The sequence below is a fragment of the Stegodyphus dumicola genome, chromosome 5 (assembly GCF_044657685.1).
Source record: "Stegodyphus dumicola isolate Sdum_Otavi_A_Nest chromosome 5, ASM4465768v1".
NCBI classification, from domain to species: domain Eukaryota; kingdom Metazoa; phylum Arthropoda; class Arachnida; order Araneae; family Eresidae; genus Stegodyphus; species Stegodyphus dumicola.
Window position 1 is genome coordinate 95,996,269 of NC_140772.1, and position 15,478 is coordinate 96,011,746.

Consider the following 15,478-nt stretch of genomic DNA (forward strand, 5'->3'; position numbering starts at 1 on the left):
AAATTTTACGTTAACAAAAACTTACATTTTTTCATTTAAATTAGGTTTTATAATAAAAGTTAGGAAGTCATCATGTATTTATAGTTAAAAAGTTAGGAAGTCATTATGTATTTTGGTCATTATGTAAAATTTAAATGAAACACTTTTTCATTTAAATTAGGTTCTCTTAACAATGTTAATTTTATATAGAGAAATTTGAGATTTGAAACTTCCGGGAGATTTGGAGAAGCGATATTGAAATATCGAGAAAATTTGCGATTCATACCATAAATTTAATCATGCACAAACATCCAGCTCTTAGATACCAAGTAAGTTTGCAAATTGTCATTCCTTTTTAATTCCTATTTGTTTCGTAAACACTTATGTTTTAAATAAAATCTCTGCATAATTGTAGCCTTCCAATTATTTTATGTTTTACTCTTTATGTGCAGGCTCTAGAACAACAAGCTTTTTTATTCTAAGTACATTAAATATAGAGCTCTCTCAGGCTCTTCATTGAAACGTTTCTCTTATCTTGCTTTATTTAAGGTATTCTAGTATCATTCTAGTATACTCAAGTCGCCGCATATAACGTTGTAAACCTTTTGAATCAAAAGCGTATAATCTTCTTCTCATCATCAGATCCTGCTCCTGTAGTAGTGAAAATCTTTAATTAGAAGTTAAAGTGCTACATAAGGACTTAATTGGATATTATATTAGGTATTTTAAATGATTTAAAAAAAGATCGTAAATTGTTTATTACTTTCGAATTGAAAGAATACTGTAAGCTAATCATATTAAGGCAATTCTTCAGGAATTAAAAAAAAAAATTCTCTTGAGGGGGAAGAGTTCAATCGCTTATTTTTTCAACGTTTACCAGTTTTAAATTAACGCCAAATAATAATTTAATTTTAACAACTACTCAAAAGTCGTGGAGTATTATTTTGAATAATCTCCAGTTTTAAAGCATATACTCTTAAACAATATCTGTTCTAGCAGTATCTTAATACAGCAGACCCTAGTACAGTAGTTCATATAAGGTCGATGTGTTTTATTTCAATGTCGAATCTATGACTTTACAAAACATACAGAAGTTGCATTTGTTGCGCATCGCGTTTGATACGTTTAGAGTAGATAACTTGATTATCACGGATGACACATAGGTAATAAATAAGGGATCATTGAACGAATGTTCTGGCACAAATTAAATGGAGGTTTTTGCATGTAATGTATGCCTACTGTGTGGGAAGGTTATGGTAGAATTCATTGGGTATTTTCTTCATTTTTTTCTTTATGTTGTTAACATATTTGACTGTCATGTATGCTTAAGCACAAGTATTATGACTCGTATAAACGTGGAATGATTTCAAATGTAGGATCCTCCTACGTTAAATTTTATGAAATTTGAAAAAAATCTCTGTCTACATGATGGCACTCTATGGCTCTATGATAATTGTAAATAAAGTGAGTTTATTGTTTAAGGCGGGATGCCTTAAGATTTGTGTGTTATTGTGCCACTGTTTTGCGTGTAGCTTATATATCACATTTCAACAGAAGTACTTAATGGGTATAAAATTCTCATCATCAGACCCTCATATGAAAGTAGGAATTATATGTCGTACAATTAATAAAAGAATTTTCAGATTTTGCATTGTTATTTTGGTCATTCACCTGTTGATTATAAATACTTTGCGAAGTCTAAACAGAGTAGATCTATAGATCTATACTATGGTTTTTAGCAGTAATATATTCAAACAAGTATTTGTAATTCTAAAACATTAAACATGTGTGACACATGATGCAATATCATGCAATTAGCCTGAGTTTTAGCTAGCCTCAAGTAAAATTCCATATGTCTGTTGAAATTGTTAAGATTTCCTTTTTAAGACGTTGCAGCAACTGATTATTGATGCCAACTAATACGTTAATTTATAAAAGACATTATAGTTAAAAGCAGTTCTCAGATGTATAATAATATTGAAGAAATGTGCAAAGTTTCGTAAAAACAGTTCCAAACCTAAGTTTGATGGATTTTGTCGACACGAAAATTAGCTTTTCGTAAGATCCCCATAAAAGAATATATTACATATGTTACATATAACTATAAAATTTCGATTAAATATTTTTCAGATGTGAGATATCGGATATTACAGATTAATAATTGCATTTTTTTAGAGATATTCCTTTTCTTATGTGAGTAATAGTCATAATTCGCAAAAATAGTTATTATCCAAACAAAGAACTTGCGTTATATGGAGATATAACGCACTTCATTGCCTAATTTACTGAAGTATAATGCAATTATTAATTAGGTATTTTGCGCTAAATCACTATTTCTAAAGTTAATTTTTTTAAACTTTTATATAAAGGGTTCTGACTCCAATAGTGAAACCATTTTTATAAAGTTCAATATCTTATTTTGAGAAATTTAACATCCAGAGGTACATGTCTTGGATCAATATTTAAGACAATATGGTTTGTAATTGCATTTTTTGAAGACTTTTTATACATCTTTTCATTATCATATACATAATGACTTCCTAACTTTTATAATTGATCATACATTTCATTTTCCATAAATATACATCTATGGTCTGCTTAAAGTATATTTTTGTATAATAAATAATTGAGTATATAAGAATAATCTCTGTTAAAAGTGCGTAAAGGCATATAACTGACAAAATATCAAACAAATGTGCGCTCACCTCTCTCCCAATGTATATTGTCTAGTGGATATCCAGCGACAGGACATCTAAGAACAAGCACATCTCCTGCGACAACCGTCACGTTTCTGGCTCGTCGAACTACAACAGGAGGCCCCATCACGTTTACACGAGCTTCATGACTGACTTCACCAATTCCATTGTTAGCTATGCAGCGATAGTCTCCTCCATCTTCGGTTTTCACATTGCTCACGTTCACAAAACTCACAACGAACCCATCTTTAGTCACGTAGTCCCCAAAGCGTATTCGATGGTTCTCCGGAATGGGTGCCCCATCCAACTTCCAAACGATTTGTGGCAAAGGATTGCCTGACGCGACGCATTTCAAGGAGAGAGATGGACCTGGTTGCACTGTCTGCTCTTGAAATGTTTCTTGGAATTCTGGAACGTCATCTAAATATAAAGTAAAAAATATAGTTTGTTTCGAATAGCATCTTTTTCCATATAAACTATACGCACACAAATTATTATGATTTCAAGATATACTTTCAAGATTCAATTCGAAGGATAATAATTTATTTTTAACATCAAATATAAAATAAGCAAAATGCGTTTCGAAATATCTTAGCTATTTCAAATAATTGACCTTTCTCAATGAAGTGGCAGTTTATATAAAAACGAATAGGTAGCGAAAATTATGAAAATTCAAAATATCATTAGAAAACCAGAATCAGCAGGAAAATAAATAAAAGTCCAGGAAACGACCTAAAAGGGAGAAGAAAGCATTATTCGAAAACTTATGTACTAATTTTCTTGTCTTCAATCTCATTGACAATGAACCAATGATTGCAAGACCGATCTAGTTTAGAATCAAAATCATTTTAGTTTCATTCAAAATAGCTGAAAAAATCTGCTGAGTAAAAACGGCACATCGTATCAGGATTGAACTGATTATATTATCGTAATAATAATTTTTTAAAATAATTTTTCCTTCAAGAACTACCAGAATTTTAAAGACTGCCTCTTTTTTCTTAAAGTTCAATTAATCTTTTTCGACGGCACTCTGAATTAATCGAGATAAGGAAAACCTTTTTAGATTTTATCTCATTTTAGAAATTCCAGAATTTAGTGATAATGTTGTCTTTTCAAAAATATTTACCTTAAAAAAATTTGAATTAATTTTATTTTAATTTGGTTCTAAAGGAAGTAATACAATTTTAGTGATTCATAAAATAGGAGAAGCTCATTTTGTTATTTACTGGCGTAGTTTTATTCATTGTTTTGTGAATTAAAATTTAATTATGAAGATTATTAAACAAGAAATAAAATGATAAACTGTAATTTCCTAACTCTATTTTAGAGTTCTAAACTACATCACCAAATGACTTCGCTTGACGCAAAAAAAGGAGAAACCTCTACAGATAAATGTTTAGGGAAAAAATCTTAAGAAATGTCTAAACTTATCAGTTGGATTTTTATTTTACGCTGTTATCATTCTCTAAGAATAAATTTATTTTTAATTCCCCATTCATTCATCATGTTTGAGGCAAAAGTGGTCCACCCTCACATCAATAAACTTATATGAATAAGATGAATGCCTGATATACCTCATATGAATAAGATTATGAATTCCTCATATTAATAAGGTTAACTAATGCTGGTAGTACACTAATAGGTGATTAAATAATTTTCTTTATAAAACTGCTCTACAATTTTATATCACTAATCATAGAAGCTTTGCTGCCTTTGATGAATTTATAAAGATAATAGCTTATAATTTTGACAATGCAATGCGGTTCCTATATTTTGTTACTTGAGCGTCGTCGCTTTATTATTCATGATATAAAATTGTAGATAAATCTGTAAAGAGGATTGTTTACTCTCTTCTTTACATTTAACTGTATGATAAATTCATTTTCTCCTTTTAGTTCATTCATTATTTTCTGAGTTTTAAATAAAAGGTTATTTTATAAAAAATCTTTTCCTTTTTAGTTTCAATCTCGTTTTCTTTTTAGTTTCAATTTTTGATTCAAAAATTTCTATCAAAATCCATCATTACAAATTTTGATCAATCAATAAATATTTCTATTGTTTAATCATTTTAAAACAATGTTTAATTAGGCTTTGGATTCCGATTATTCTGTTTAATTAGTTTTTTTGTTCCGATAATTCTGTTATTTTTTACAACGTTATGATAAAATATATTATTTCTAAATTTACATTAACATTTTTGTATGCTATACTTACGTATATTTTAAAGCTCGTGTAAAGCAAGATAAAAAAGCTCATGTATTTGCTGTTAGATTCATATATTATTGGTTTCCATTAATTCATTTATATTATATTTTTTCTTCTTCTTTTATTCAGCTTTGTATTACTCAGTTCCAGAGTTTTAAATTCTTCCCGCTACTTCTGATCTGACAGCACACGCTTATTTTTATGGAAATAATCTTTTTCTTAGATAAATTATCACATATGTCTTGCATTCTATCTGATAAATTAGCTAGTCTGATAACTAGGTGCACATCAATATGCTTAAAAAATTGTAGAGTATCATACATTAATGAATCAGTTATTATGTTCTAACTTCCCCCTTTCGATATTTCTTACCAAAATGCAAATTAGTTGCGTGTGTATTGAAGCTGAGGTTTTTGAATCTTGAGAGAGAAAGTGTCTCCGGCATTGGCCGCACGTGGTTAGTTTCTGCCACCTGTAGCAATTACAGTTATTTAGGTTTTGCGGTTTCTGGCCGCCGATGCTTTAAACCTATAAATTACTGAGTTTCTAGCTGACACGCCGGAAAATTATTGAGCCAACTTCTAGCTTAGTATTTAATGGTGTAGTCTTCGACTATTTTTCAACATTGAATTTGAATTGACTGCTCTTGTTTTAATTTGCCTTTCTACAAGCTATGGCAATTTGTAACACAAATTTGTGCCTTTATGTTCATAGTTCTGTTTAAATAAAAAGTTGTGAAGTTATTTATGTTATTTTGTTTTATAACCTTCCTAAGACTTCGTCGCATTACCTCAAACATACCGATAACTCGCTTCACTTCTATTACCGTTATAGGCCTAAAATAGCAATACTATATAAAGTATAACTCTAAAAATTCTAGAATGTCATTTAATTAACATTTTTTATCATTCGTGTTTGTAAAGAGCTTGAAGAATTTGTTTTATAACCTGTAAAAATTTCAAATATTTATAAAGGTTACAATTTTGAATGTTAGGACTTTAAAGTCACATAAAAGAATAAAATATTATTTTTTACAGTAAAATTTTAAAAAAAATCACCTTTTAAAATGAACTTTTGAAAAAAAAAAATATATATATATAAACTTTCAAATGATAAAAAGCTGAAAATAGTAGAGCAGAATTCATTGAAAATAATTTTAAACGCTAATCATGACTTAAACTCTACTGTTTTTGAGACTAGTTCAATGAAATGTACAGCAAGTGGAAAATCTATCTTCAAAAACAGGAGGAAAAATTATTCATATTATAGTAAGCTTAATTTCTTTTCCAATTATTTCTAGCAAGACAAGGGAGCTTTATAAATAAAGAAACAATACCAGTATCAAAGAAACATCTACAGAAGTAAGGAAATTGTGTGACCTTTTATGAATGATATTATAACTTTACTGTTGAAACTGTTTCAAAGCTAATTACTTCACGCCTAAGGAAGAATCGAAATTTCTTTTTACTACACCATTCTACGAGACATACTGCAGCATAAATGTTTATAGTAGAAAATCGCGTAATTGATATTTTTAATCATTCTTGTTTTTAAAAGAGGGCGAAGATTTTGCTCTGTGATCTGTGAACATTTCAAAACTTTACAACATAAAATCATAGATGTTAAACGTTTTAAAATAATGAACGTCTGTAGTAAAAAAAATAAGAAGTTTATGAAAATTCAATTTTAAAGTAAATTTTTTAAGTTTATTTAAGAAACTTATAAAAATGAGATGCCATAGTAGAAATGAATAACAATACCAGGCGCACTCTTAAATATAACGTTAATCCTTGAAGTTAAAAGCAAAAAAGATATATAACCTGAAAAAAGTACATTTAATTTATTTGCAATTCTACAACAAGTAATTACGCAAATAAGCATACTTTTCTAATGTAAAATTATAAAGAATATAATTGTAAAGGTTACAGAATTTTACTACTAGTGTTACGGAAAGTCATGTAAGTAGAACAAAAGCGTGAGATGCGCACGGTATTTTAAACGAAACAAGTTCGTAGATGTTTTGAATAGAACTTCCATTTTACTTTTTTCATTTGCTGATCATATGAATTAAATGTAACACGCAGTAAATGTAATTGTTTTCCACTGGAACCAAAAACATGAATTTCTATACCAACTATATTTAAGAGAAGATTAGAGATTCATAGAGAAAATTATTTCAGATTCTTAATTTGAAATTACTGAAAGAATTTAGATCAAAGCGAAAAAAAACCGGACGTAGCAATCAGAGGCTATAGAATACATAAAGAACCTTCTTGCCTTAAACAAGAAGACCTTAGAAAGAGAAATAATAAATAATCTTTCATTTCCAGTTCTGTTGAATAGTTTTTCTGAACTAAAAGACATGAAAAATGAGCAATGCCATTGCCGCGACTCGAACCTAGACCTCTCAGATACGCGCCCAGTGTGCTAACGTTACACCACCAAGTAATGCAGAAACGAGGGAGAGAATACCTTATAAGCTTCACTAATGTTTTAATTTTGGGAATAAGGAAAAGTCGTCTGTCTAAAATTCTGCACTTCTGAGTTCGAAATTATAATTTTGTTAGGAAAGAAATCACGTTAAGCTCACGTCTGTATTTTATGATAAAGAAACAGAATACAGTATGAAGGTTATGTAAGAATTATCTTATTAAAATGGGGCATTTCCTTGTGAAGTTATTACAGTGTCTTATCTTACATTTCTGACAGGAACGTCAGCACAAGCCTCAAGAATTCAGTACTGTCACCTGTGTCATACAGGTAACAGTACGCCTTCGCCCAGTTTCGCCCCCAGTTTTGATGGAGATCACCCCGAGAGAATTGGTTCGTAGGTCTTCGATACCTCTTCCCAGACCATCAGCCTCTCGAGAAAAATTTCCGCTTGTCGCATATTTAGTGCCCCATGCCGCACAGATACTATCATTTGCAAACATCCATGCCTTCAAACCTAGGCCCTTCGATACGGCAGTCAGCGTTGCTAGCCACTATCCCTTGTTCTGCAGCCCTTGTTAAGTGATTGTTATAATTACTGTTTGACTGATTAAATGAAGCGAAATTTCTTCACAAAGCCAATATAAACTGGTATACGGATTACTTCATTTCTTTCAATAAAACACACTCAAACATGTCGAAATTCTGAGCATAACACTATTCTCTAACTAAGAGATATATTGATCTTTTCCCAATTTGCTATTACTAAACGAAAAATTGATATGTAAAGCTATTTCCAATATTTTGCGGTTTAATATGAAACATATATAAAAAAAAACTGTATCTTCTAACTTCTAACTTGATACCAAAATGGCAAATCAGACATTTCAATAATACATTGTTGTTTTTTATGCTTCCAACTGTAGCTAAAGAAAAATATATCAAAAGAAAATAATTTCTTACATCATGGATATATCTCCCTCTCTTTTTTTAAGGTACGGTAATTCCCCAACCTAATCTATTTTTGAGTATTTCATCTTCTGCAAAGCAACATCATAGGGACCAAGTTCGAAAGGTAGGCAATCCATTTAATACCACGATTCAAGAAAACCTTAATGAATATGGATTAATGCAAATAACCTGTGGGAAAAGATCTCGCCTCTAGTGGAACGGGGTAGGGAGAATAGGTAGGGGGTAACAAATTTCACCCCACGGAAACGGAGAAAATTATCTTCGGCGTTTTAAACTTTCTGGAAACCAAAAAGCAAGAACAACGACTCTAACATCCGAGTAAGAACAGCAACGGTGAAGATGGACGGAGGGGGGAAAAAGTGTATGAAATGAGTTTTTAAGTGAAATTGAAATTCACTCGGAAGTCACTGATGTGAGATTGTGTAAGCAAATGGCACGGCTCTCTCCCTTTTTAATTCCCGGAAGAAAAGAAAGACCGGTAATCGTTTCTCTGGAGTCTTCGGACGTTAGGCGTAGATAGGGCTTGCGGGAGGATTTTCTTTGTCTTTGGTTATTTATTTTGTCATCTCATAGTATTTTTTTTTCTTTCCTTCAGTTAGCTTTTGCTCTCAGCAAATTGATATTTTGGGAGGATCTCCTATCTGTGTGATGTCAGATGCGGTTTCTGCTAAGTAAGGCAGATCGCTTCATGATATCTTCTTACAATTTGGAACGAGAAAACAAATTGAAGTTTTGAAATTGGTTCCCCTTTGATTATTTCTAATTCCACCTAAAGTACTTTAGCGTAAATTAGCAATACATGATTTTATAGCTTGATAAATGGTTAAATTTCTTTCCTCGAGAATATTAACAAATTTATAAACTTTGCTTTTAAGGAACGAAAAATAGAAAAACAACAAATGTTTGATACATCATTGGCTTCCTGAATTGCTTTTAATGGGAAAATATTAGTTATATACAATTTTTACCCGATCATATTTTATGTACTACAGTTCGGTTTTCTAAGCATTGTGTTTTTATGATACATTTGAGAATCAATTTTATTATCATTGTTTAACTGTTATGAAATAAGAGCTTTTGATTCTTCAACTTATTAATATTGATGTGCTAGTTTATTTCAATTTTATAATTACATTTACGTCTCTAATCAAGGTTAACAATCCACTAAAGTATCATTTTTAAATACCTAAGAAAATAAATTTTACTTGTAAAACCACAAATAAAAAAAGAGAAGTTAATACCCCTGTAGAGTCAGTAGGGCTTTTTAAAGCATCAGACATGGAAAATGTCCTCCCCGGGACTCGAAACTGGACCTCTCGAATACGGACTGAGTGTGCTACCGTTACACCGAAAACATACAGAAAGGGAGAAAATACCTTATATACTCCTCCTTTTAAAGGGCGACTGGAGATTAGGAGACCCTATCGCCAAATCCTGCTGGTGAAGAATCATCATCCAATATATTTTAGTTGAAGCACCACAGTAGAGATAAATAGTTTTTTTTTAAAGCAGGAAAAATGAAAAATGAGCAATGCCGGGACTCAAACCTGAACCTCTCGAATACGCGCCGAGTGTACTAATCGTTACATCACGAAGGTGAGCTGAAAGAAGGAAGAAAATATACCCGGACTATTTTCCTTATTTACGAAATTTTATTTCCGTATTAAAGTCATCAAAATAAATTAAAGAAACATATTTCTATTCCACAAGGCTGCATGCATTCCGTTTTATAAAGATAACTGTAATAGATTTGGTCCCAGTTTGCTTAGGTTACAGAATATTGCTAAAAATAGAAAAAAATATTACATAAATACCATGATTTTGATTTTTTTTTTCTTTTTAAAGTTATAAAGTGTTGAAGCATGCTATCAATATAATGTTTAAACTGTAACACATTTTCCTTTTATTTTCTTAAGATTTTGTTTTTTTAATACCTTAAGAATTTATTTTAAATTGCTTTTGTAATGCTGAAATCTTGAGTTTCTTTTTCCTCTTACTTACTATGCTGTTATTTAGTTCATATTCAATATAAAGAAAAAACCACATTGAATATATTTTTCTTCATTGATAAAAACTTTTTATTATAAATAAGCACATTCTTGCTGGAAGTAAAAATAATTACGCTTTTAAAGATACGTTTATTTAAAAAAATAAAAGTGAATAAAATTATTAAGAGTTCTTATAATTGCATTTAAAAAGGAAATATTATTTAGAACAGAATCTGTGTTTCTAATTTTCAACAATGCTCCACTGAAGCTCTCACAACATTCCATCCAAATGTAAAGGTTTTATTCCTTCCAAACACACTTTCTTAATCGAACCAATAGATCAAGAAATAAATAAATAAATAAAATAAAATAAATAATAATAATAATAATAATAAAAAAAAAAAAAAAAAAAAAAAAACACGAAATGTTTTAGATTTTAAATTACCTTTAAAGGGGCGTTTTTTTAACGTTTTGTGTGATCCTTTATCATGTCCTTTTGTTGGTGTATAGGCCAAAGGCTAATGTTTCTTTGGGATAAAATTAATCAAAAACAGCCTGTCTTTCGAATTTTTGATAGACAGTCTAGTGGGCTGGAGATAAAAATTTCTTTTCTGTAAAGTGTTGCCGTTGCTTGCTTTGAAACCGAGTTCGTTTATCAAAACTTCATTAAAGTTTTACAAAATATAGAATACACAATAACAATAAAACAAATTCAAAGTTAAAAATTCGGTCTTCCAGGTGTCCATATTCGGGTGGAGGACTACGTTATTCAAAATTTGATGGCTTCAAGTACCGTTGTTTTCCTTTTACAGTGCGAAAATCATACATACATTCATGTATACTTTTCATTATTTAATTTCTTTAAATATAATACACTGCGATAATATTTGGTGGCAACAATCAAATAGGTGATTCAGGCTTTTATAGTGATTCAACGCAAAATCTCGTTTTGAGACTAATAGCCCTTCTGGGCTAATAAACTCAATAAAGTAGCAATAAATAGCATATCATATATAAATCGGCTTCGTTTACAGAAAATCAGCAGCTTAAAATTAAGACGAATTTAGGTTAGATTATTTGAACATGGAAAAACAAAATCTGCCAGATTGAAGGGATGTTTTCATGTAGAAGGAAAATTAGGTCACATTCATGCGACGTATGAGAAAAACCACGAAAACACCAGTACAACCAGCCCATTCGGCTGAACTCGAACAACCAGCATTCAGTGGTCTTAACCATTCGGCCACTTCTAGGCTTTAAAAACAGTAATGTTACAGTAAAACAGTAAATACTTTGATATTTTACAACATTTTACAATAGTTTTTAGAAACGTTTGATATAAAATGTATGTACTAAATTCTAAATTTAAATAAAAATCAAAGAAAATTTAAAAGTCTAATTAAAGCAAAAATAAATATTACTTCAAATCTCTTAAAGAAATTAAAATTGATAAAATTGCAAAATGAAGGTAACAGAGCAACGAATTTCATAATTTGCGAAGTAAAAGACAGAATTTATTTTGCGACTTTAAACGTTACTCACTTCTTATAATTGAAACTATGTAGCTAAAAACTGAAATGATTTCTAATAGTAAAACATGTGCAGTATTTTATCTGATTCAATACTCCATAAACTGTTAATTTATTTACTTTAGTTTTTTTAAGGTAAAATATTTAAGAGTTAGTGTTGTAAAGAAGTCTTTTCTTTCCTTACCGTATGCTATAATAGGAAGCCCGCCCGGCTAGCACGGGAAGACGGAATTCGAATTCTGGCACAGGCATTCCTGATTTTACATGTTTCTTGCACCGAAATAAACCTAATGACTTTACGTAGGTTCTGTATGTCTCAATACACCTAACCTTATTTTGCTTTCCTGACGTTTCCTTCGGAACCAACTGATGTCTAACTGGAATTGAAATAACTATACCAAAGGTAAAACTGAATGGCAAGTTCTATTTGCTTGAATTTACAGATAAAATTAACAAAAGGTATCTACCGCTTCTTTCATAATTTCAAATTAGGTACAAATATTTTAAAGTGATAAGAACACAATTTAGATTTCACCGATTAAACTTGCTTAAGCGTAAATTCCTCCAGCTAACTTTAGTCTAACAGAACGGAAAGTTCACTCACCACCCAATCGGAAAGCGACTAACAATGCAGGATCTTCACAATAAATAAATAGCAGTACTGGGATTTGGCTAAAGCAAACTTTTAAAATTATTTGCCTTCTCTCGTTTTTAAATTCAGTTGATGGAAAAATAGGTGATACGTGAAAAAATTTAATGTATTAAAGATTTGTTAACTAAAATAAACTTTATTATATATTTTCGATAAAGTTTAAATTAATCTTCAAAAATATGAATGTCATTATTCAGAAAGAAAGCTGCTTATAATAATAATCTCTCATCCTTTTGAACATCAGCAACGTTTTATTTCAGGAGTGTTTACTATTAGGAAATATTTCTCTGTAATTAAAATATAATTAATAATATTAGCTCGGTTATAATTCATTTAAACGACTTTCGTAAAAATCAATTTGAGACAAGTTGTATGTACTGCTTGTGTACTAGAACTTTATTATGCATTTCTTTCTTAAATAGTTCTTATTGTATTTCGAGTTCCATTCGATTATGATATATCTAATAAGCAGAGATCTATATCACATTTATATTGCTTTGCAAAAACGCTTTTACATAAGCTTGTGATAAATCATATTAAATATGTGAGCAAAAATGGAAAAGAAAAAAGATCCTTTGGGAAGCTGTGAATGGTTTTATGAGCATAGGCTGCAAATGATGATCGCAAATTTTATGATTTTAAAACACATAAAGTATTCCTTTATTTCGTAGCCATGGCAACAAAGTGATGCTTCGGAATATTTCAGTGCTTCAGATGAAGAGGGGCTAGACATTCCACGAGTTTCCAAGCAGTCTTTCCAGGAATGCCAGGATTTTAACGATCATCAAAATTTCTCGCTATTTTAATCATCTTTTCATTACAGTGACAAATGCCCTTCATTTTTCCTCCCTGATAAAATTGTTCCCAATTCTTTCTTTGTCTCTTATCTCTCTGGGCCGCGGAATGAAATGCTCATGGCGACATTTCGGGCTAATTGCTTCAGCGAATCAGACTTGACTTCTGATAAGAGTCTTTTGATTCTTCACTTTGATAACAGTCGGTGATTAAACGGCTGTATCGGAGCGATAAATGAAGAGGAAGTGTATTCTTTATTTTTGCCATATATACATAATCTTTCTTTTCTACCAGCAATTTAACTTAGAATTTTTGATTTCCTATGTACTTCCCTTACAAGGCCTAATTTATGTAACAACTTAATCTCAGTAATAAGCTTAAAATGCATACTTTTTATATATTAAGCATAAAAAATTAATTACTTCGTGGGAATCGAATACGCATAATGTAAGTTTAATGCTAAATATATGTTGGATGAAAGAAGGATGTATGTTTGATGAAGAATTTGCCATCTCTGTTTTCAAATCTCAAATTTTAACAATCTCATTACAGAGCCATATTTCTCCTTTAACATAGCAAAAGCCCACCTAACTGATTTCGTTTAACCAAAAGCGGACTTAAAAGCTAAAAAAATAGTTCTAACTCTTTAACAGAAACGGCAAAAAATTTAGAAAATTGCATTTGAGGGAATGCATTTCCCATCTGTGATACCTGTTATCTACTTGTAACATTTCATACGGTTTAAAATTAAATATTATTTTCCTGCAATACACTAATATTTGAATTTGGATATTAAAATAACTCCTCCTATGACTATGATTCCTTCTCGCTTAAAATAAAACATAACACAATCTGACTGCAGGTATTTAAACTCATCGAAATTCTGCCGCTTGCGCCGAAAAGGTGTTTTATTTCAGAAGACCAGGCAGAATTCTGGAAATTGTTATTCATCACTTAGAAAGAAACTCATCATTTAGTTGTAATCTTAGGTCATTTTGCTCTTAACTGGCAGAGCAAATGCAACACCATGAAGACATGTTTATGCAAATATGCAGCTTGGGATCAATACGCAGTTGAACAATTTATGTAAATGATCTGAATGAAATTTTTTCGCATCTTAGATAAAATATAGGGAGGAAGGAATATATAAGTGTAAGATTAATACATTCTGTCGCTGTAGGAAAAGAAGACTTCTGTTTAAAAAGACATGAAGTGTTGAGGATGTTAAATGTAGTTGAAGAGATGTCTGGACGCCGAAATCAGTTTCGACAATCAAAGGATTTCGTGAGGGCTTTGTTTTAGGCAAATGAATTGCTACCATGTCCTCTCGTCAGTTACAATACATCAACACTTCACTGTGCAAAGGATTTGGAGAAGATGGTTTGAATAAAATACTGTGAATCAAGCCAGAAGAGCTGGCGTATCTAGATCAGGCATGCGAATCTCGGAACCTCAAGTGGGTTATATAATCAGCAGTGTACAAGAGGGCGGGCCTCAATTAAAAAAAATGCCATTTCCACATTTAAACAACGAATAAATACATAAAATCACATCTAACGTCCACATTTAAACAGGCGTGTTGCTCCCACTAGCAATTTTCAGAACATTGATTAGAAGGTCTGTCTGTTAATCTGGATCTCATTCGAGATTTGTTCCTTTTCATAAGTGAATGAAGTGGTCAATAGCGAAACATACTAACAAGGAAATCACGTAAGATGCAGATTTATGGTTTTCTGGGAATGGCGTATTTAGTAAAATTTGGGGATACCGACTTCACTGTATTTTTATTTTAGTCAAGCTGAATTTTTGGAATTTTATCTGTAAATAAACTAGAACATTACCAACGTCAGCTGAAAAAATATTTCTGTAAGGAGACAGTCTCGAAAATCTTTTTAATCCCCAAGTTTTTAAATATGCCTCGATATTGGGTGGAATTCATTGCCAATGATGCTAGTATCTATTGTTGGTTATGTGTTCCATCTAGAAGTCTCTTTCTATTCTTTTTCTTTAAATTTCAATTTGCATTGCTTCCGTTACAAGATTAATCAAACAGTACTAATAGTATCAAGTATGCAAACATTTTCACACTTAAATCCATATACCAAAAAGAATGCCCAGTAATATTAACTTTATATAACTAATAAGATATCCTGATTCCTATGTACTATAAGGTATTTCTCCCGCCTTCCTGGCATGCCTTCGTGGTGTGGTGGTCTCTCTCTGAGCGCGTAT

General features: G+C 30.9%; 1 protein-coding gene across 3 annotated transcripts in view; it reads right to left on the minus strand.

The window, feature by feature from the left end:
• LOC118197664 (cell adhesion molecule Dscam1-like) overlaps positions 1-15,478 on the minus strand; it is a 927,954-nt gene that overhangs the window by 334,950 nt on the left and 577,526 nt on the right. For all 3 annotated transcript variants that reach the window (XM_085816877.1, XM_085816876.1, XM_085816875.1), the window contains exon 7: positions 2,685-3,095. In XM_085816877.1, the coding sequence (XP_085673003.1) occupies positions 2,685-3,095 (411 nt within the window). The remainder of the gene's footprint in view (positions 1-2,684; positions 3,096-15,478) is intronic.